Consider the following 24,018-nt stretch of genomic DNA (forward strand, 5'->3'; position numbering starts at 1 on the left):
AAAATTCAATAAATTGTGGTAAATTTGCGCAAGAGTTTGACTTTATAATTTTGGAAAAGAGGGAGGAGACACTCTTAGGGAACAAGAACTCAAGGAAGCCCCTTTCATTTTTTTAAAAAGATATATTTTATTGATTTTTTACAGAGAGGAAGGGAGAGGGATAGAGAGTTAGAAATATCGAGGAGAGAAAAACATCGATTCAGCTGCCTCCTGTACACTCCCTACCGGGGATGTGCCCAAAACCAAGGTACATGGCCTTGACTGGAATCGAACCTGGGGCCCTTCAGTCCGCAGGCTGATGCTCTATCCACTGAGCCAAACCAGTTAGGGCGAGCCCCTTTCATTTCGATTTTTGTTCAGTCACACCAGGACGTATTTGCAAATGTGTTTGCTCTGGAATGGGAGCACAGGCATGCAGGTTCAGGTGGTGAGTTCCCTTCCTAGAGGGTTAAGCCAGTCACCATCACTCTCAGATTTTCATTCCGGAGAAGACAACAGCAGCAGGCACCCAGCAGGTAGAGATGGCATCTGGAACCAGGCACCATAAACCAGACAGAACCCAAAGAGAGATACTGATAGAAGCCCAGCTGCCTAGAGAGAGCAGAGTGTGATAAAGGCCTTGGGGGAAATGTGAAAAGGGGCCCAGTTCTCCAATCTGGTTGTGGTTTTCAGCAGAATGAAAGAGGTAGTCCTTGATGGAGGAAGGACAATGTGAAAAGCTACCCAAGGGTAACCCTGTGAGCTCTGGCGAGCTGCCCTGCTTTGTACCAGAGGGGAGGACTTGTGGACTGGGCTCGGTGGCCAGTTAGCCTTCCTGGAACTGCCCACGGTCTGCTCTGGTTGCGTGAGGTTGGCCTAAGATAGTGGTCGGCAAACTCATTAGTCAACAGAGCCAAATATCAACAGTACAATGATTGAAATTTCTTTTGAGAGCCAATTTTTTAAAACTTAAACTATATAGGTAGGTACACTGTTATTAACTTAATTAGGGTACTCCTAAGGTTTAGGAAGAGCCACACTCAAGGGGCCAAAGAGCCGCATGTGGCTTGCGAGCCGCAGTTTGCCGACCACTGGCCTAAGAGGAATCAGGTCCTCATAATGACCCAGATTGGGGTGTGAGGGGAGCTATACACAGGCTCTTGGAAAAGAGATACCAAAAAGGACTCTATGACCATAGTGGCCCCTACATAGACTTTTCCATCACAGGAGCCTCATAATTCCCTAGAAACACATTTACCTCCTCGGTCTGATCTATTCCTTGTCCAGAGAGAATTCAGCATTTCCACTTCAATAAAATATATACTTTTCAATGAGTCCATATGCAGAAAGTATGGAACCCCTGAGTCCCACTGCTGGTGTTCTTGGGTCCCTGCACCTTCCCTACATGCCCCACCTCTTGGGGGCTGAGTCCTGCTGAGGACAGCAGAGAACTTTAACGTTGGAGTCTGGTCTCGTCAAGATGGTTCCTGGGAGCTAGAGGTAGAAGAAAGGAGGATCAGAAGTTTTTGCAGAAGCGTTTCAAGTCTACAGAAGTAAAATATTCATGCAGTCAACAAGTATTTGAGAACCTACCACCTGCCAAAAAGTGGGGTTCAGAGGCCACAAGTAAAAACAAAACTGCATGCTGTGATCAGGTGCCATGAGAGAAACAGGAGTAAGGTGACCGGCCAGGGACAGGATCGGGGAGAAACCCACTTTAGAAGGGTGGTGAAGACGGCCTCTCTCTGGAGGCCAGGTGAGCTGAGTCCTGAAGGAGCACACCTTCCAAATGAGGAGGGAACACACAGGCGGAGGCTCTGAGCTGGCAATGAAGTGTTTTTAAGGAAACATCCCCAAGGTACGTGTTTGTGGAACTGCCCATCAGTGAAGCCAGGGTTCGTGGCTGAGGTGGGGAGTAGCAGGAGAGAGGTAGAGAGGCTAGATTTTATTCTAAGTGCAAAGGAAAACATTGAAGGTTTTTAAGCAGGAGATGGTCTTACCTGTGTTCTCAGGAACTCACTCTGGGGGAAATACCACTGGCTGCAGTGTGGAAATTGGATTGTAGGGAGTTTAAAAAGCAGGCGAGAAGACCAGGTAGGAGGCTGTTGGAACTGCTGCTAGGAAAGAGAAGGTGGCCTGGATGAGGCAGTGCCGGGAAACGATTATCCTGGAGAAACCACAGAACTTTGAGGGAGGGAGAAATGGAAGGTATCAATTCCACCTCAGTATTAAGGCAATGGCAGTGCCTTAATACTGAGATGAGGTCGACGGGGTGGAAATGGGGCCAGGGGGCTGAAGATTGCCTTACGTCTGTTAAGACAAATAAGAGGTGTCCCATGTCCTTTGACCTTGAATATAGAGAGAGCTCTGACTGGAGATATAATTGTGAATGTTGCCCAGCTGGTGTGGCTCAGTGGTTGAGCGTTGACCTATGAACCAGGTCACGGTGTGATTCCCGGTCAGGGCATATGCCTGGGGTTTTCAGCTCAGTCCCCAGAAGGGGGCATGCAGGAGGCAGCCAACCAATGATTCTCTCTCATCATTGATTTCTCTCTCTCTCTCTCTCTCCTCTCTCTCTCTCTTTCCCCCTCTCCCTTCCTCTCTGAAATCAATAAACAGATATTTTTTAAAAATTGTGGATGTTATCTGTATAGAGGTGGAATTTGAAGTTGTACTGAGTGAGATGAGAGAGGAACCCCAGGAAAGGAGACAGGAAGAAGGAAGGGAGAAGGAAGCTGGAGTGCGGAATTATGGAAGCCTGGGTACAAAGAAATAGAAGGCACTGCTTCATAATGTAACTGTAACTGTACTTGGACTCTGCGTATCGACTGTAGACCAACACTTGCTTGTAACAGGGTAAACTGTACTTACACATCACTTAACAGCTTTTAAAGCGTATGCTTATTCGACAAGTGACGGTCTTTTCACAGAGTAAAATACTGTAGGAAAAGCTGAGTTTCTGAGAGAACTGTTTGTTGAGCCTCAATCTCATCTGTAAATTGAGGAGCCCCTCTGCTGGCCCGTTTCCTGCGCAGGGTGTGCGTGGGGTATGTGGGAGGACTGTGGTGAAAGCTTTGGAACAAGATCGTGAGTCACTATTTCTGAAACAGACTGTTGGCAAGGAGGTCCGAAGCCTTCACACATGGGCAGGCACCACTGGACTCATTAAAAAGTAAAGGTTGGGAACTGACAACCACTTGTTAAAACTCTTATAAGGAAAGAACATTACTGGGTTTAAAAGCTGCAGCCTGTTCACGGATCTCAACCAGATTGTGACATTTCAGTCCTGACAAATCCAAGTTCCCGTTTTCCAGGCGCCCTGGGGTCACACTGAGGTCCGAGTTGACTTTTCTAGTGAGAGGGGCCAGTGAGGAGCGTGCAGGGTGTCCCGGGACCACCTCGGGTCAGCAGTTGACCTACGCTGAGACCCTCTGTTTGTTGATGAACCCAGGGCCTTGGGCCAGCAGGGGGCTCCCGTACTTGGCTACGCTGCAGTCCCTGGGGAGCCTGGGATGCACACGGAGTCCCGGTCCTGTTCTTAGATTCGGGTCGGGCAGGTCTGGGACTTGTGGACAAGCTCCCTGGCGGACTGTGAGGCAGGCAGGATGTGTGTCTGTGTGTGTAGGCGGGGGGGTGGGGGTGGGGGGTGATGGAACCTGGGTATCCACAGACCGTAGGGTGTGATTAACAAACCACTGCCTAAGGGAACACAGAGGGCAAATCTGTCCCCAAACAATCTTAGCACGAGAGGAAAGACACCAAATGAGTGAAGGTTTCAAGGTGAGGCCTGTGGGAAGCTCTGTGTGGCTTCCATCAGGTTGTTAGCAGCCCCCCCCCCCCCCCCGCCACCCCCCATCTCCCGGGCTCAGGCAGGCTCTGGTGGACCCTTGAGCTGCTCCTGAAATGACACAGCAGCTGAGTCAAACAAGCAGCACAGTCACCCCCCCCCGCCCCCCCACTCTGCAGGCAGACTTGGTGTCCTTCCCACCAACCAGCACAGCATCTGGAAGGTTCTCTCCTCCCTCTGTGATGACAGCCCCTGCAGAGTGGTTTTGGAAACCCTCCCTCAGCTACTACAGACTTTCCCCCACTGACTGTGCAGGTGTGGATGGAAGGGGCCAAAACATACACTCCTGACACTCAGCCCTGAAGCTCTGTAACTATGAGCGAGAAAAACCCACGGGCGAGAGTACTCGGCAGACCCCGCGGGCAGCCTCCCTCTGGAGGGCGTGATCCCGGGGCTGTGCGCCATCTTGCCTTTTCAGAGTTCTGTTCTGCTTCGACTTGAAAGTTAGTGTCTGATCGGTACAATGCCTGGTTTTTGTGTGGGTTGAGCCACTGGTGGAAAAGCAACGTTCTCCCTCCGAGAGGCCTGACCGTGACTGGCCTCACAGGAGTGGTGAGCACCCGTTTACACACGTGGAGAGCTTCCTGGGCCAGTTCCACATGGGTGCCAAGCCACGCATACATTTCTAGGCTTGTTAGCTGAATACTGTTTCAAAAGACACAACTTTCTCTGGATTCCATAAAATAATATTTGAAAACATTTCTTGTCTGAACTTCAGACATTAAATAAAACATCCAATCACTCATTCACCACAGAGCAAAACTTTCACACTTTTTTTTTTTTTTTTAAGAAAATGGTTCTTCGAACATACATTCCCAAACTGGTTCTTTTTTGTATTATTCTTTTAAGGAACGAAGTTGGCCACGACTGCACCCCTGAGGGGAGTTGACACAGACAGAACCACTGAGGTAACTGGTATTTGTGCAGGATCCCTTTGCAAATGAAGATCAAAGTCAAAAAGAAAAAAACAAATTCACTTTATTTTAAAGACAATGATTGGCATACAGAAGGTATGCACTAGCATAAAATAAACTTTCATGTAAAGCATTAAAATCCATTATAAATTAACTTATTAAATAGGTATTTGGTATATGTGATGGTTTTATTAGATATTACTCTTATTTATTGCCAACCCCCTCCCCCAAAGTCAAAACAAATCAGAAAATCTCTTAACTCCAATGTACACTAAATAATTTATTTTCCCAAAATGTGTATGTGTTCTGAGATGTGACACATGATACAGTTCCATTGGTCATTCTCTATCAATCATAATATGACAGGACACAAGAGGCTAAAAATGGCTCATCATAATTTATTTTATGTTAAAATGTACAGCTTTTTTTTATTTTTTGTGGTTTTTTTTGAAGTGACTGACTAAAAAGAGAACAGATAAATCCAAGAGTGTCGCTGGCTGCTATTTTATACAAGGGTTGCGCCTCTCCTGCTTGGCCCTTACAGTCACCTGTACAGGTACAAAGGCTACAAAAAAGGAAGCAATATAAACAGACACAAATAACTTTTTTGCTTTTTTACATGCGATTTGTAAGCTTAGTTTGAGCTATTCACAAGCTACTTCTCTATTTTTCCTTAAAAAATAACTCCAATATTTTATAAAGATAGAAAAATCTACAGATGGAATGAAAATGTAAAGTTAGAGGCATTTCCATAAAATAGCAACTTTACACCAAATTCACTATTTTTTTTTAAATCCTGCCAAGTATTTGGACATATATGAAATGTTTCAAAACCTGACAGATAAACACTGAGATATGCTTCATTCAATAAACAGAAGTCTGCATTTATAAAACAGAAAGCTGCCTTTTTCCCCCAAAGAAATCTGTCACCAAAATGGAAAAGGGTCTCAACTTTACACCAAACATTTAGCAATAAAACCCTTTTGACTAACCAAATGGTAATAGCTTTTATAGCTCTTTACAGTTTTATAATTAACAAAAATATAGTTTTTTTTAAAACCCTCAAATTAGGGCACCCTAATCAAGGCAAAAAACTTAAGAAATGGCTTACTGTTAGCACAACACTTGTACAGTACTACAAAATGCACTGTCACTAACAAAGACATTAGCGGCATGCGGAAGTGTCACCTTAAACAAAATATACAAGAACTGAAATGCTAAAGGCATTTACATGGAGTGGACAGGGAAGGAAAAAAAGCTCTAGGTTCTGTATTAAAACAGATAACTCGGGAGTGCGGGGCTTGATATCCACATTGTTTAATGGAAGCAGGCACAACAAGTGGCTGCCTCCAGTGTAGTCCAGAGAGAGGCCTTCCTCTGCAGAGAACTTCATATAAAAGGAACAGAAACAAAGGTACCAAAAAAGAAAAAGGAAAAAAAGAAAAACAACTTGTATAAGGCTTTCTGCTGCATACAGCTTTTTTTTTTTTTAAATAAATGGTGCCAACAAATATTTTTGCATTCACACCAATTTGCTGGTTTTGAAATCGTACTCTTCGAAGGTATTTGTGCAGATCAATCCGATAGTGACGCCCAGGGGTTTGTGACTGCCTATGTTGCCTACCTTCTCATGTAGGACCCATTGAGAGATTGTTTGGACATGCCTGTGTTCATGTAGCCATGGTGCCCGGGGGCTGTGTACATCATGTTACCATGGGGTGGGGTCTGCATGGGCTGCTGGGGATATGGCTGGGTCCCCATCATGCCCATCTGCATCTGCATCGGGTACTGGGGCGTTTGGTTCATGTAGCCATGATTGCTGTGGTAGCCACTGTTCATCATGGGCTGGGACATGCTGTACCCATTCATGGCATTGAGAGTGTTCATGTTCATGTTCACGGAGTTGACGTTGTAGGCTGGGGCTGGCATCAGGTTCACACTCATGTTCATGCCTCTCTGCATGGTTAAAGTCCGTGCAGGACCCTGCATGGCTACGGTCTGAGAGCGCCCATAGATCTGCGACTGGTGGGTGGCAGCGGCTGGTGACAGAGATGCCGATTTGGTTCTCATGGAGACGTGGCCCTTGCTGGCAATCTGGGTTTGCAGTCTTTGGCTGTGGGAGATGCCAATGTTCGACGCAGCCATGTTCCGTTGCAAAAGAGGCGGTGGCAGATTCATCGGAGGAGGAGTCAGGTTGGGGGGTGGGGTCATGGTAGCTTGTGCTTGCGGTCCCCCAGGGACGGAGTGTGGAGACTGAGAAAGCTGAACAAGCCCTGTGTTACTTAATGGTGTGGACAAAGAGGCACTGTTTGCATAGGAAGTTACAGCAGCGGAATGGCTGTAAGGCAATGAATGATCAATAAGTGTATTAGTTAACTGCTGTAGTTTGGCAAGGCTGAAGGTGGCTGACGGCTGTGGGTAGTGCCCGGCCCCAAAATCACTTTGACCCATTCGTTCGTAGAGGCCGATGTTGGCGTTGCCGGTCTCGGGGATCTCGGCCAGCTGCATGGGCGGGGTGAAGTTGGCGGCCATGCTGCACTGGGCCAGCTGCTGGCTGCCGCTTGGAGGCCGCTCCACCACGCAGCCTTGCGGAGACTTGACGCTGCAGGTCGGGGGGGAACTGATGCTGGTCTGCTGCAGCATGCTGCAGCTCCCGCTGATGTTGGACATCTGCTGGGTGACAGCACAGCTGCTCTGCGTCAGATTGCTCGAGGTCAGGTTGCTATAGGAGCAGCTGTTCTGTGAGGAGCCGTTGCCACAAATGCTGCCGCCCATCGTGGAATCATAGCTGCTTGGGTTTTCGTAATTCTCCGTTGTGCTCTCGATGCTGCCCAGGTCACTAAATCCGCTGTCAACGACCTGTTGTGAGTGATCTGAAACCGACGGGACATCCATCATTGGACTGGTTTCCATGTTCTGCAAAGATGGCACTGAGATGGCACTTTGATCTGGGCTGATTTGGGCATAGCTGTTCTCCAGGGCAGGGACGCTTGGACTGCTGACGGAACGCACGGACTGGCCAGGGTGGGAATGGACGGATGAAACAGGACTACTGTGGTCTGACTGTTGGCAATCGTCCAGAGTGGCAGCAATCTGTGGACTTTGGTCTGAATGGGTGTAGTTCTGTAGGCTTCTACAGGCCTCTTGAGTCTCGGCACAGTCCTGAAAGGTGTCCTCCTGTTCGCTGTTCTCCTGGGTCAAAGACTGCACGGCCTGGACGGTCTCAGAGTCGATTTCCATGGCGGCTGTACTTGCCTCTTTGAACTCAGAATCTGCTTCTTCGCTGTTCGTTTGGTCCTGTTTCTGTGCCTGTTCGTCAGGTGGCTCCTCATCGGACTCAGGCGCAGTTTCCGTGTCCGCAGTAAGCTCCTTGGGTTCACTGTTACACGCAGCTGCAAGGTCAACACCACAGTCCATTAAGACCTCTGGGTTTGAATGACTAGGCGGGACACTAAGGTCTAAAAAAGCCTCCTGGTTTTCCAGTACTTCTCTGAAAGCTTCCCTGGGGCGCTCTTCCTTCTCCGCCTCTGCTGACTCCGTGTGGCTGTCGTCTTCATCATCAGCATCATGACCCTCGTTGTGAGACGGCTCCTCCTCCTCCTCCTCCTCTTCATGATCATCCAAACGCTCAGGGTCCTCTTTGTCCAGGCAGACTTCTGGTTCCTCCTTTTCCTGACTTTTAGTACCACTTGGGTCTTTTTCTACATTTCCTTCTTCTTCTTCCTCCTCGTCGTCGTCCTCCTCCTCCTCCTCTTCCTCCTCGTCCTCCTCCTCCTCCTCAGGTCTGACCGGATCGTCTTCCAGTGTTCCGCCTGGCGATTTCGTTGGACTTACAGGTGCACATGTGTCCTCCTTTCCGTTTTCGTCCTGAGGCAGCAGGGGGTCCACAGCTTCCTGGACTTCCTCCTCAGTCCTGGTGGGACTGGGGCTGCCTTTGTCTCCCAGCGCCTCCTTCTGTTCTTCCACTGTCACCTGGTCATCAGGCTCCATGGGTGTTTCTGGAGGGGTGTACAAGTTCAGTTTAAATCCCGTCTTCCTTTCTTTGCTTGGCCGCCACTTAGAGAGGCCACGCTTTGATCCTTTTGGCCACACTTGTTTGCACTTTAGAGGTTCAGGATTGTCTCTACTGCCTTCTTTCAAGTTATTTGCATCATCCATATTGTCTTATCGAGGAGACAAAGGGGAGGAAGAAAAACAAAGTCTTAGAAAGCATAACCACAAACAACTTGAGTTCATTCTCTAAATTAATTAGCAAGCACTGCTTTCAATTTAGCATTTTAAGACTTAATGGTAAAGACATAATCAAGACTAATACAGAATAATACTGTGGTATAAGCTGAGTAAATCACCCAGGTCTGGGAAAATAATATATGCCATACACAGACATGTGCATTCTCTCTCAGCAAAGCTGTGCTTGTTATAGGAAGCACATGGATAAAGGCAACAATAATAAACTTATTTGATTTAACAAACAAAATATTCTCTGATGCCCGGAATTGCACACTGTACACAATTCACTGGGACATTTACAAACTAGGAAATACAGGGGAATGGGTTAATGCCAGCCCATGTCCACATCCTCAGTGCACTAAAGAAATGAAAGAGAAGCCTCCTTCACATATCCGTCCTAAGAAAGTGAACTTAGGTTTGTGGACAATTAGTGAATTTAAATGATCTCAGATGACATTATTTACTTTGACTTAAATGTTCTCTCTGACATAAAAATAAACTGTGTACCTCTGAAACAAATGAATAAATAACTAAACACATCTGTAATCTACTATAGGATCATCATTTTTGCATGACATAAACTATAATGTATTTAGCATAAAATTATTGAGCATTTAAAGCACAGGTATTCCTTTTATCACTAATTCTGTCCAGACTGTATTTTGGATCAATCTGCTGCTCAAATGTGTGGTTTGAATACTAAAGTAAATAAAAAACAAACCATAATTGTCAAGTTCATTTTAGTTCAGCTGATTTTATTTTTACTGTACCTGCATGCACATGAATATAAATATGTAAGTATATTTTTATAGATATAAGCAAACAAGAAAACATAGCAAATGAATAAATATAGATATAAAACACCCAAGTCTTAGAAAATTACAGATCATGCTGATCTTCTGGTCAACGTAAAGAAAAAACTTTACAAAGAGAAACAGCATCATTAGGAGAACAAACTTGGGAGAGCTTATTTTGGGGACCAAAATTAAGATCTAACAACCTACGTGGAACAGAGATCCCTTTTGCCAGAAGGGAGTGATTTCTAATCCAATCCGTGCAGAGCAGGGTGAACTTCTAGATCATTTATATTATAAAAAAGTTACACATAAACTTACCTGCAAGTACTACATTCAAACTGGCTAGCTGAAGAGAACACATATGCGATGTGGACAGATCCTTCAGAAGCGCAAAGTACAAGACCTAGTTAACAGACGTCTCAAGATGTTTAAACGGTTTCATTTCTATTCACACGGGCAGGTGAGCGCCACGCCAGTGCCCTGGTTTCTACATTCTTATTCCACGTGCTACTGGGCCTACCGGCTTTTATAGAAGACCTCTCTAAATCAGAAGATGAGTTTTCTCATAATCATTTTTTAAGAAAGGAGATTCTGAAAGGAATCAGGTGTGACCAGGCCACTTAGCATTTCTAAGGCAAATTGCACCAAGTGGAGAATGGAGTCAGTGTCCATTCATTTACAAGCTCCTGAGAAGACAGTTGACAACTGGCAATAGGCTCAGTTTCCACACAAAAATGATCACTTGCTGCAGCGTGCTGCTGCTGTTGTTTACATGTTTGTTTGTTTAAAGAAACTTAAGAACAAGGCTTGGTTTCTCTATACCCAGGGTATGATGCCATTCTCTCAGCAAAATATTGTATCCTGTTAATTCAGAAAGTCAAGAAGATGCTTGGTCATAGTCTTAAAATTGTGGCTTTTCAAACGCTAGAGTGACAGCCTGTGGTGCCCAGGGACACGAGATGGCCTGTTCCCTAGAGGGGAGTGAGTTTTTGAATAGTTCAGTAGTAGAGAGCCTGTCCCACAGACCCTCATGACTTGGCTGGGACCCACAGGCAAGGAATGGTTGCTTTTAAACAGGACATCACTTTTAGGGTGCTTTTTTTAGAGGATGGGGTGGAGTGTCCCTGGCAGTAGCAATTGTAAAACAATAATTTAAAAGGCAAGACAGTGTCCTGATTTCGACATTATCCTGTGTTATCAAAGCTACTAGTGATGGTGTAAGTTTAGCTGATTCTTGATAATATAAGACACCACTGATTATAAGATGCATCATCAATCTACTAATATTTGTTTCCCAGGAAAAAAAGAAAGCTACTGAGTTCAGTGTTCACAGTGATATAATATATGCCCTGATTTCGGAAATATTAAATGTGGGAAAAGTACATATTAGAATCCGGAAATGCAGTGTGTTTCTTACTGACATACTTCAAACTGACAAACCCATCTATAGGAATGTTGGGTCTTAAAAGTTGTTTAACATAAAACCCAATTCCAGGAAGAGGAGCCAGAACCCTTTATGAGTGAGAAAGGACAGGTGGGCACTTAGGTCCGGTGGGTCCACACATCCTCAGGGATGCCCTGGGGCAGGCCCCCAGGTGCCTGCTTTTTGGCAGTAATGGACAGAGTCACAAGAGCAAGCTTTTTATAATCCCTCCACTTACTTCTATAAGGGTCAGCACTCTTAAAGCAATGATTGTCTCTTCCGCCCCCTTCCTCTGTCTGTCTCTTCTTCCCGGGCGGATGCTGGAAGGCTTTCCTGGGGACCGGCCTCCCGCCGTCCTCCTCCACTTCAACCTCACAGGTAGGCTCCAGCTGCGGCATTGGCCTCTCTTCATCCGAGTTGTCAAAGGGCTCATTCAGCACTTCTGTCGTCTCGGAAATGGTCTCAGTTGTTACACTGCTGTTGATCCTCCTGCGTTTACGACCTCTTTTCTTCTTTAGCACAAAAGGCCTCTGAAATGAATTCCAAACAGAATACATAGAGCTCATGAGAAATTAAATGGTTGAGTCGATATGCAGCAAACACGCGAGTCTAAGACTCTCACACATAAAGGCTTCTGTGCTGCCTTTGTAGTTAACCTTCCATTTGATGTTTAACATCCCTCTCGGGCTCCAACTACACAGGCAAGTGTTTTCCAAATAAAACAGTTGTTTACTCAAGCAGAAGCTTTGAGAAGAGAACATCCTAGAAGCTTAACTGTAGATTTTAAAAGCTAAGGTTTGTTTTTCTAGCACATATTTTCCAATGGTGTTTGCTGGCTTCACATATCCTGTACATCATAGCTCTTAAGGCACTGTGGATACCAGTTTCATATAAATATTGCAATAATTAACTAGTCACTGGGTCACTCACTGAATACTTGATAACTGTGATAACTGCTCAGGGAGTGCCTACTACATTCAAAGCACCCTAGGAAATAGGATGGTGCACAAGACTAGCCCCCTTGTTCCATTTCATAACTTCAGGAACAATGAAGAGGGTCCTTAAAGAGAGGATTAAAATGTTAATAGAGTCATTTATTGGTGGCTGCAGGGATGTCAGCAACTGATAATTTTATAAAATATTTTAATATAGAAAAGTCTAAAAAAAGACATGAGATCTGTCTTATTTATATAAGATACAAACTTTTTTTTTTTCTAACTGCACTAAAGATCGGCACAAATGACTCCCTGTAACTGCAATCATAAAACATAGTTTCTCAAGCAAAAAGAATTTAATGATACAAAATTTAAAAATAGGAATAACAAAAAGATTGGCTGCTAAAATGTAAATCTGTCAGTAATGGGTCCAAAAAATTATTGAAAATACATTGCAAAGAAGGGTTCAATATGCATGGTTAAAATTCAAACTCTAGGTAACCAGTACCCAAGAATTATTGTGTCTTACATTTTTAACTCTTTGAATGTTCACCAAAATGCACATATAAGTCTGATAATCATATCCTATAATTTAACATTTATGGTTATTAATTTCCCAAGTGGCCAGCCCTCCCTAATCCACTAGAATTTTCCCATTAAGGGGAGAGCTAGTAGAAAGAGCTGTTTTTCTTCGTTTGAGTCCACTTATATAATGGCAGTCCATATTGTGCCTGGATGATTCTGGTTTTTGCAGTTTTTAAAACAATTTTGTTTATATACATAACACATGAGAACATTTTCCTTGTAAGAAACCAAAACATTTCATAAGTCTGAAGTCCACTTTAAGGGGTGCTCCCTCCACCTCCTCCCCACGGCTGCCTTTCCATGGGAAGATGGCCGGTTTGAGCTGAGAGTTAGAACAGCAGGTTCTTTGACAAACACCACACAGGTTGGCCTTGGGGCGGTGTCTTAACTTGTACTGTGTTATCTCTATTGGTCTTGGCTACACTAACATTATCCGGCCCCTCTCTATGTCACAGACGGAGATTGAAGACAAAGATATCAGATCCAGGTTGAGTCTAAGGACAAAATCAGTTTTTTACCTCTGCCCAGGTGCAGGTAGAGAAACCACCAGGCCACTAAGATATGAGAAGTTTCAGTAATGTGTGCTTGGCCACAAATGCAAAATACCAGCATCCAAATGAACGGCCTAAAATAGCTTCTAAAAATTCTATGCCAAGAACTAGAACAAGAAATAGCATCGGGAGCGCTGGGCTGGAGTCGGGCACTCACCTGGTTCTGGCTCCATCTCTGATGAATTGTGTGACCTTGGACAAATCTCCTGGCCTCTTGAAGCCTTGGTATTTTTATCAAAATTTGCTGAAGGTCCTTTTCTGTTCCCTCAGGCTGACTTACTCTAGCCCCACACACCAGCAGGTGGCAGTAACCACTAGACTAGAAAGCCAGGCTGCTGCTGGTTTCCTGTCACAGCACTAACAAACCTCAAAAAGTAAACACAATCATGACCGTAAGATAAACGATGATGACACATGATAAGTGGGGCTGGATACAAACACACTACATCTAAAGAATGGAGAATGAAACAAATACTAACAGAATGTTTGCAATGCCCGGATTTGACTGAAGCTGACTCACAGACTGAAAATCTAAACAGACACATACCTTTCTCTTTATGGCAACTGACTGTGGTTTAGTTAATCTTGGAGGAGAGTTTTGAATATTTTCTTCTTCCTCTTCTTCTTCTTCTTCTTCCTCCTCCTCCTCCTCCTCCTCTTCCTCTTCTTCCTCCTCTTCTTCCTCCTCCTCCTCTTCCTCCTCCTCTTCTTCACTGCTCTCTCTGGACAGCTCCATCAGCTGCCCTCGGTCCCCTGCCACTGGCCGGCTCTCCGGGGAATGCAAATATTTATTTTTCGATTGTACTTTTGCAGGTGATTGCCTACTGTTAGTCCTAGACGACAGGATTTCTTGCTCCTCCTTTTCCCAGCAGGTAGCTTGTTCCATTAGCCGCTCAGCCTAAGAGGGGAGAGGGGGTGGAAATGGCAGGCCGGTGAGAGGGCAGTTAGGCAGGCAGAGCCTCTATGGATCAAAGGCGAAGCTAAGTCATTTCTGCTCAGGACAGTCAGCCAGCCAAGCAACATTCCAGCTGCATCATCTCAGGACTCTGACATCAGTTAGGATAACAAATCAAAGGAGATTGGGTTTCATGGGATATTTAGCAGTATTAATGATGCAGCGAATTGATTTGAGTCCTTTATCAGTACATTACATGCTCACTGGCATGGAGCACTTTAAGCAAGTTCATAAACACAAAGAATCGATTGACACTGCAGCCTTGGAGCTCAGCACCAAATTTGATCTGATTACATGCTGTCAGTAGTGAAAAATGCTGCTTTGTGATCAATGATAAATGTTTCATTTTTCATACTCAATTCAATAAAATTATCATGTCTTACCATGCAACCTCAGTTAGATAAATTAGTGCCATATCATTTCACAAGCTCTCTCTACATAACCAAGCTTTTGACAATGATGTTAATGACTTTCTTAGTTTAAGAATGCTCCAAGATTGAAATTACACAACTCAGGTTGATGAAGCCAATCATTACCTCTTTTTCAGCTTCCCGCTCTTCTTCAGAAACTGCGGCATTAGAAATTAAAATTGGGGTCCACCTCAGACTCTCTGGATCAAGTTCATTGGACCGGGAACAGGTTTTCAGCTTTTCCATGTGGCTCAGTATTAACTTTTCCCTTCTAATGATAACAAATCTGTAATGTGATGAGGCAGAACAAAGTGCAATCAAAAGCTGAAATTTCATTTCACCTTCATGTAATGACATATGCTAGCACTAATATTACCGGGGTGAGGAAAAATCAGAAAGCTCATCAATGCAAAGGTACGGTAGATTGAAATTTGACCCGCAAAAAAGTATCATTTCCTGTTTTGTTTTTAAAAGAAAGGTTTTAATGATACTGTGGGGGAACCTTTAACTGGAATGAATCTGCCTGACTCCAGGGGTCCTTCCTGGTGCAAGATGCTTGAGAGGCAGCTGGGGTTGCCCAAGGCACCAGGACCCACCTGCCATCCCTCTTGTCAATCATGTGGAGGTGCTGCAGCGTGGTGGCGATGTCATGTGGGCACATGCCCGTAGCTCTGCTGATGGCCTTGATGCTGATGTGCCTCTCGTGGTGGTGGAAGAGATATTCTAAGATGACGCTCTTCCAATAGGCCAGGTAGGAGAGGCGGCCCAGGTCAGAGAGCGGCTTTTCAGGAGACCCTGCTTGGCCTTCTCTTCTAGAAAGCAAATAGCCTGGGGCAGAAAAGGCAAAGTCAACCTCACGGTGGTGTTTTCAGACATCGGAACAGGGGCCACTTGAAATAACGTAAGTAGCAACAAGGTACAAACACCCATGAGAAGTGCACGAAGTTTACGTATGTAGTCTCCTCCCTCAAGTTTCAGTGGTTTGGTCTCCCTGAATTATGCTTCTGAATCTTTTCTGCTGGCACTGTACGTCAACTCATACAGCGAGCGGGAGCATTCCAAACACACTGCAGCATGTTTAACAACACCAAGGGCTGAAGTCATTGCTCCTGCGAAGTCTCAACAGTCCAGTCTCACACCAGCTTTAGATTCTTTCAGAAAGTAAATGTCAGGCACTTACTCAGAAATCCCGTCGAGGGACGACCCCAAACATTAATGGGAAGTTGTTTTCCGCAGGAAGGACCTAATGACCCTTTGACAGCTGGGTCTTAATAAAAGAGCAGGGCCTCTGTGGACTCAGATGCTATATTGCTTGTTACATTTAACTAGCCGGCTGATCTGAAGCTTTGTTTTAAGACTAATGAAAGAATGTCTTTTAAGTCAACTGCTACAACTCACATGAGCTGCACCAGCTCTAATTTCACCTCTTTCATGCAAATTAATTTATAATCCAAATCCAGAACGTTATTCCTTTGAATTAAAACAAAACAACTCGCTTAAAGCAAACTGCTTTGTGCATACTCAGAAAATCCCTGAGCAGGGCGAGCTTTTGAGTGTGCATTTCACAGCATTACTGTGAAGGTTCACTGGCAAAGGAACTTTAAATGAGAAAAACTTTAAATCCACTTGAAGGTAATGAATGAAAGCTGGTGGCTGTCTCGGTAATTAAGAGCCACTTATGGAGGAGAGAAGAAATGCTAAAAACTAATGGTGTCTACCTTGCTCTAATTATCTGTTTCAACAGCCTCACCTTCATGAACTTCCTACATTTAAACAAACATCAACCACATACAGTAGGTGGCAGCAATTACAAAACCATGCTAGTCTCTGTAAACCACCCAAAATCTTCAGCATTTTTCTTCTTTATCTACATTTCCAAAATGGCTGCATTCTCAAGAATTTTCTCGACTTGGGATTTTGTTTTGTTTTGTTTTGTTACAATGAGGTCAGCTTCTGATGCATTTTCCTGACTCTGAGAAATTACAGAACAAGAAATCCAACCTGAGCCTAGAGGGGTGTAACACATATAGCATTTTGCATTTTGATGGTTTTAATCTGAATGCCGTTATAAAGAACAGGCATATATTTAACTTTAGGTCTGGCTCCAGTATTTTGACTTTGTCTCTTTAACACATGTTTAAGTGCAAAGAATTTGATTGAATGCAAACAAGCACCACACAGTTTCACAGTCAGACCGCCGATCACACATCCTGCGGCTCCGCACAGGCTTTGGGAGCAGCGTCAGGAATGCTAACAGTGCGGCCACTGTGCCGGTCCGTCCCGCCCCTATCGTTCGTGCCCTGTCAATATGGAGAAAAGCTCTCTGTTGCCAGAGTACAAAGGGTTCCGGAATCACAGAACACAGATAATTGGCACATCCGTCACCTGCCTCCTAAGTGCTTGGAACATGCTGGGAAATTTACTCAGTCAGCTGGAGGTACTCTGTGCTCCTGGAGGGAGAGAACCACAGAGCCATGGATATGGAACTATCCCCCTTTTGTCTATGAGATCCCACAATTAAAAGTCCCCTGCAGTGACTGCCAAATTCCCTAGCCCCTCACTGATTCTTAGCTGAACCCCAGAGTTGGGGAGAGAACCCCCTCCCCACCCCCCAGCCTAGCAGAAAGATTTCTGTATAATGCAAATGGTCACAAGGTGGTATATCCCCCACCACGAGCAACCTTACCCCACAAAAGAGCAACCTCTTTGTTCTGTCTTCTCTTCCCACAGTCTATTCTCTAGGACAAGAGGAAGCAGCCCAAACCTCCCTAAAATACATTTCACACGGCTGTTCATGCTTCTACACCCTGAGCAGTACAGATGCACGGAGCCAGGGCCTGGGCTGACGAGTGTTACTTGGGGTCTGTGGAGAGCCTTTAGGCATAAACCTGCCAGCACCTGCTACTCCCACCACGAGTGGCTGTCTTGGGGGACACTCCCTTGGACACAGTCTGCAGAGTCCTGGCCCTTGGGGGCCGAGGAGGCAGCAGCCCGCTGAGTGCACAGCACTCAGAGCAAACACCTCCATCTGCACCAGCAAAAGCATCAGCAGGTTGTCAGGGGTGACTGACACCAACGTTAGGACCACACGACCGACCTCACGGCGTGGCCTATAGTTAGCCCTTCCTTCTCCTCTCTGACCTCGTGAAGCTCTCCAGGAGCTTGCGACAATGAAAGGAACTTATACCAAGAGCCATTTGCAAGTCCACAAAATCTCCTCCTGAAGGAGAGACTTTGGGTTTAAACGGAATAGTTCCACAACCAGAAAGACGAAGGATACATTTCTGACGAGGTAAGTGAAATCACTTGTAATTCGCTGAACTGCACAGTTGAGAAGAAAAAGTTGTGTCATGTCTACTCCATCTGTGCACTCGCTGATGTAATATGTAATTTAAATTTTACCCACGACAGGCACTTTTCCTTAAAAAAGCTGTAGCTGGTGGTGGCACTCCACCACTTTGACCTTCATGGAATGTTTTACAGAATTTCTTGCCATCTTTTGTTTCCTTCTACTTTTCTTGGCTTCTCAAATCATAATTACTACATAGCTGGCGCACGGATAGAATAATTTTTGGTAAGAATGTTTATTTATTAAGGAATTACAGAGATGCTGTGGTTTAAGTTACAGCTCTTAAATTTAACTTACCAAAAAGATTCCAAAAAATTGGTCTAAGATGCAGGGAAATAAAAAGCACTTATCTTGGAAGTGGGTGTGTTATCCTGAAGCATCTGAAACAAGTACAATACACCCTGGTGAATAGATTCCCATGGTGCTCTAACACCTTTCCTTAACTCAGGGTAGTTCAATGCGAAAACCCGGGCTCCCCCTGGGGGAGCCTGGCTGTTCAGACTGAAAGCAAAATGATGTTTGAAGGATAAACCCCAGTAGCTGCAGTATAATTAATCGCTGGTGAAATTATTCCCTTTAAATTGTCTGTGAGCCAGAGGTGCTGGTGAGCAGCACTTACTCTGCAATCTGGAGACTTGTAATTGCAAGCCGACTGGCCCAGAAACGCCTCACCCCCAGCAGCTATCTGGATACTAGTGAAAGCTGGCTTCCCCTTTTGTTCCAGTGGAAGGTGAGGTCAGTTTTCGTGCATGGACCACACACTGAATTCAAAAGGTTATCAGGGTGTTTGCATGAAGGATAGGTAAGAACAATGGGATGTCTGCAGAAGGTAAGCATTTCTCAGCTTTACCACAGGGGACCCACATTCACCTCACCTCTGTTAAGGCTGACATACTTGTAGTAAGAGAATCAATTATCATGTTAACTAGCCCCGACCCCTTGTGTTTGAAATGGTTAACTCCCTCCTAGAGAGAGAAAAACAGTGGTAGAGTGTTGCCTTCCCTTAGATCCATTAAGATAAGGAAGGAACTATCTAGACAAGGTCAAGATCAGTTTTTTGCAGACCTAAGTTCCCAAATTAATTGAACTCCCAGCATATTAGCTGCAAGGTTAACCCTCCTAAAATATGAAACATTCCTTCCTTTTAAACTAGTAAGATTTCAAAAATGTGGACTGGACCAGAAGTGAAATAATGTTCATAGGCAAGGTGTGGACATGGATAAGGATTTACCCCCACAAAGGCAGCCACCCCCTCAGCCTTGCACACCTTCATCTTCTACCATCTGGAACCAAACCAGATGAACTTCCTCAAATACAAAAGTGTAGACTTTGGCAAGCGACTCCCAACTCCCATCTGTCTGAATTGTGTTTGGGCTAACTAGCTGCTTTTAGGAGGAAGATAATCTTCAAGGATTACACACCTTTCATCAGACACCTGTTTAGCTCAGCAAACCCTGCTGAAAGGTTCGTATCAGTAGACAGCAGTGGATTTGCAAGCCTGGGAACTGACACCAAGCCAGGGATTTATGGCAGCTCTTGACCAGAGGAAATCCAATAGCTCTAACCATGTATCTCATGATTGGGGATGGAAATTCACTGGTCTGCACTCATCTGTTACTAGTATCTGGCTCTGTGACCAAGTGGATGAATGGCATGTCATCAGTTTAAGTAGTGATAAATGAACTTCACAGCGATTTATGTCTCCTTGCTGAAGTTTTGTGGTGATTTTGCAATTGGTTTAAAAAGGAAGCTGAACCTTAGCTTTCCCATTGCTTTTCTTCTTAAAAAAAAAAAAAAAAAAAAAAAAGGTTTTACTGATTTTAGAGGGGGAGGGAAAAGGAGAGAGAAAAACATCAATGGGCTGCCTCCTGCACGCCCCCTACCAGGCATCGGGCCTGCAACCCAGGCCTGCGTCCTGATCGGGAATCTCTTTAATATCTGGCTTAACAGAAAACAGCTACATTCTCACATCTGCTTTGGTACTCAGTCTGTTGTGATATCACAGGTCATGAAATTTCCTGAAAACTCCATTGCACACTCATGAGAGGATGAGAATGAAAAGGACAAAGAGTAAGTATCCCAGTATTACTTTGAAAATAGTTGTGACTTTGCAGACTCCCTGAAAGGGCCTTGGGGATATCCACGGGTCCCTGGACCATACTCTAAGATTATCTGCATTAAATAAAACATAAGGATAATATTTAAAAGTTGGACAACAAGGCCATGGGTATTATGAAACAATATGGCATTTACTGAATAGAGTATGGCAGATCAGAGGCGCTATAAGTTGGTTAAGAGCAGGGTTCCAGAGCTGGACTGCTTGGAATGGAATCCAGGGTCCACCATGTGCCATCTGTGTGACCTGGGGCAAGTTTTTTTTTTTTTAAATATATATTTTATTGATTTTTACAGAGGAGGGGAGAGGGATAGAGAGTTAGAAACATCGATGAGAGAAAAACATCCATCAGCTGCCTCCTGCACACCCACTACTGGGAATGTGCCCGCAACCAAGGTACATGCCCTTGACCGGAGTTGAACCTGGGACCCTTCAGTCCGCAGGCCGACGCTCTATCCACTGAGCCAAACCGGTTAGGGCTTGGGCAAGTTTTTTAACCTCTCTGTGCTTCAGATCCCTCATCCATAAAATGTGGAGAATAATCATACCTATCTCTTAGGGTTGTTGTATTAAATGAATCAATACAGAGCGTGAACAGTGCTTTGCATAAGTGTATAAAGTTTCTATAATATGCAAAGCATTGTTCAAGCTCTGTCTTGATTTATTTAATACAACAACCCTAAGAGATAGGTATGATTATTCAACATATTGAATAATGAAATCTCAAGGTGATCATTTGGGTGACTATATATCTTTTATGTATGGGAAAGAAATAAAATTTGGACAGAAGAAAAGAGGCAGACGCTCTACAGAGTTTGATTGAAAAGAGCTACCTTGCTTTTCTTACTTTTGCCTGAGGCACCTGAAAACCACTCCACTCACTCCACTGCCTCAGATAGTTCTCTTCATCCCCCAACCCCCAGCTAACCACCCAAGTATAAATTTAATTAAAGAAAAAAATTATACATATATAGTGCCTCAGGAATGAGCTCAACAAACTGGCGACAAAGTTCCCAGCAAGCACAGTTCTGTGCCCCACAAATTCCCTTTGGTCCTTAAGTCCTTAACTTCAAGGACTGTCCCCGGGAAACAGCAAGCCCGTCAAACCACAATAACAATGACTGCCTGAGGGCTTCAGCAGAACCAGAGACAGTCCCAGGACAGATGAAACAAAGACCCAAATGTTCTAGAGGACCCAAATGTGTAAGGCCTGCGCCAGTCAAACCCGGAGAGTGGAGACAGTGGTCTTTGGGGCAGGAAGGCTGGCTGCCCTGGATCACATCCCGTCTGTTTCTCTAAGCCTCTTTTCATTTTCAAGATCTTCCTTCTCAAAGATCCCATGAGCTCCTCGCTCCAGTGTTGAGCTCTTCCTCAATTATGTGCAGGGGCCACTGGTCTTTCTTACTGAATTTCCACTCCTCCATCCTCTCACGCCCACCCCTAAGTCCTCTCTGGAGAGGAATGATATTCTTTTACCTCCCCACAAGATGAATGGCAGGGGCATGACTCCCCTGTGGGATATATATTTATATTGACAAGCCTACAGACCACACCGGTATTTACCAGATAGATTCATGATTCTGTGAATGGGTGTGGACTCCCTTGAAGGGGGTGGTCATGCTGTGTGTTAGTCACCTAGAGAAAAGGTAGGTGCTCATATGAACTCATAAAAATGAATTCACAAATAGCGCCTCAAGTGGCAGGAAAGGGCTCTCCCCGCTCGGTGGCAACCTTGTGTTGAGGAGAGTGAACATCTGTATATGATCTCCTCCTGAGTTGGCAGTGACCAGGGCCAGAGACAGACCCCTGTGAGACACCACAGGCCAAAGATGAATCAATGGTATTTTTATCATTATAATTAACTGATGAGAATGCCCCTTTATTTCTCTGTTTTTCTATCCTCTAGTCTAGCCCAATGGTTCTCAGCCCTGGCTGCACATTCAAATCAGTTAGGGGCCTTTAAAAACTGTGGATGTCTGTATCCCACCCACTCTCAACTCTTGCCTATCTCAGGCCAGTTTGGGTTCAGATTTATTATGGGTTATATCAAGCAAAGGGTCTTGGGGACTATACCTTGGCCAGAATGTTAAGTGGGGTTGCAACACTAATCCCACTTCTCCATTTCGGCCACCCCAAAGGGCTGTGGTGGTAGCAGTGGTGCTCATGAAAGATGCAAGTAGAAGGTGAGTCCTGGGGGAAATGGAGAGGTCTAAGAGCTGAGGCTGGGGAGGACGTGGTCACTCAGAAAACAGCTCTATAATAGACATCACAGAGGTTTATTTAAACATTTAATGAAGGACTATTTGTTTATGTGTGGCATGTCACCACACCAGCCAAGTCCTGGTCTGGTGTAGTAGAGGAATAGCATTTTTCTTTCTATGAAGATGACCACGTAAAAAATAGATTTGGTCTCTCACAATTTTCTTGTTAGAAGAATGAAGCACCTCTGACAAGGATAAAATGATTGTGGAATGAGAGATGTTATACTCTGTCAACAGCACTTATCCCCGAACTAAAATCATTTGGGGAAGGCAAGAACTTTAAAAAATATCTTCCTCACATATACTCGCAAAGTAACCAAGATTCTTCATGAAGCCCACTGCCTATTGCAAAGCTAAGCAGAGCTCTGACTCACTCAGAGGGGCTCCTAATTAGGAAATGGATGGGAAAACATCACTCCCAAGGCCTTCGAAGTGACAGAAGTTAGAAAAACATGTCAGAATAATGCCCTCTGCTTTTACCTTTTTTGATTTTCCGCAATTCAAGCCACTTTTAAATTCTGGAAAACTTTAGGAAAAACAAATGTACCAAAAAAATGTTTTAAGATGAAGTAATGTGGCATTTTACAATTATTCTCTCTCTTATAAATATTGAAGATTCCATCTGAAACGCTATTTCAGAAACTAATTTAATTTTCCCAAGTTGAAACCTGGATAAAATTTCACATTTAAGTTACAAAATCCTGGTAATAAGAATTAACCATTAAAAAGTTATAAGAGTTCAAACACTGCAGTAAACACATACACACTTCAAATAAAGCATCTGCTCCAAGCAATTAGCTGCGTGCTCTTACCATGCTTCACCTGGAAGACTATTCTCCTATTGCTGAAACAATGCAACCAACCTTCTCCTTAAATGAACTACTAAGAGCAAAAACTGGAGTTTCTTTTGCCCAGTTTTATAGGTCTGAGGTTCTGTGGGGGTAATTGAGACAGTTCACTCTAATACCTCATCATTGGGTCTAACCCAGCTGTGGGCAAACTACAGCCCGCGGGCCGGATCCAGCCCGTTTGAAATGAATAAAACTAAAAAAAAACAAAAAGACCATACCCTTTTATGTAATGATGTTTATTTTGAATTTATATTAGTTCACACAAACACTCCATCCATGCTTTTGTTCCGGCCCTCCGGTCCAGTTTAAGAACCCATTGTGGCCCTCGAGTCAAAAAGTTTGCCCACCCCTGGTCTAACCCCACCCGGGAGAGCGGGAGCAGGAGTGTGGCCGTCAGCGTGGACACTGCCTCAGACCTCAGAACCAAGCTTTGTAAGACAAGACGGTTAGAAGAGCAACTTGCCTTTCCATGTACTCCCCCCCACCCAAGTCCCGTGTGTGTGTGTGTGTGTGTGTGTGTGTGTACCAGCTATGATTTTCAAACATAGGACAAAGTACGCTGTCATTCCAATTCTGGTGATGAGCTTTCACATGGCAAGGCTGAAGACAGAAAAAGGGAGAAATAGAAATCTAAGATTTTTCTTTGTTTTCAAAGTACAATTTAAAAGGAAATTTGTCAGTGTTTGACATAACTTTCTAAAATCAAAGAACAGCCCCATCACCCAATCTGATTGATCAACTAATGTTGAAAATATAAGGTAGAGAAACTACCTCTAGTTGTCCTCGGGTCATCTAGACAAACAGTCCTATTCCAC

The 24,018-nt window shown here is 44.5% G+C and overlaps 1 protein-coding gene across 9 annotated transcripts in view; it reads right to left on the bottom strand.

Moving 5' to 3' along the window:
* Positions 1 to 4,786: 4,786 nt before the first annotated feature.
* Positions 4,787 to 24,018, bottom strand: part of KAT6B (lysine acetyltransferase 6B) — a 183,621-nt gene continuing 164,389 nt past the window's right edge. For all 9 annotated transcript variants that reach the window (XM_059662295.1, XM_059662296.1, XM_059662294.1 and 6 more), the window contains 5 exons: positions 15,223 to 15,454; positions 14,753 to 14,912; positions 13,809 to 14,159; positions 11,429 to 11,720; positions 4,787 to 8,903 (listed from right to left, as the gene is read on the bottom strand). In XM_059662295.1, coding sequence (XP_059518278.1) covers positions 6,361 to 8,903; positions 11,429 to 11,720; positions 13,809 to 14,159; positions 14,753 to 14,912; positions 15,223 to 15,454 — 3,578 coding nt within the window. In that variant the 3' untranslated portion in view covers positions 4,787 to 6,360. The remainder of the gene's footprint in view (positions 8,904 to 11,428; positions 11,721 to 13,808; positions 14,160 to 14,752; positions 14,913 to 15,222; positions 15,455 to 24,018) is intronic.

The sequence above is a fragment of the Myotis daubentonii genome, chromosome 13 (genome assembly GCF_963259705.1).
Source record: "Myotis daubentonii chromosome 13, mMyoDau2.1, whole genome shotgun sequence".
Lineage (NCBI taxonomy): Eukaryota > Metazoa > Chordata > Mammalia > Chiroptera > Vespertilionidae > Myotis > Myotis daubentonii.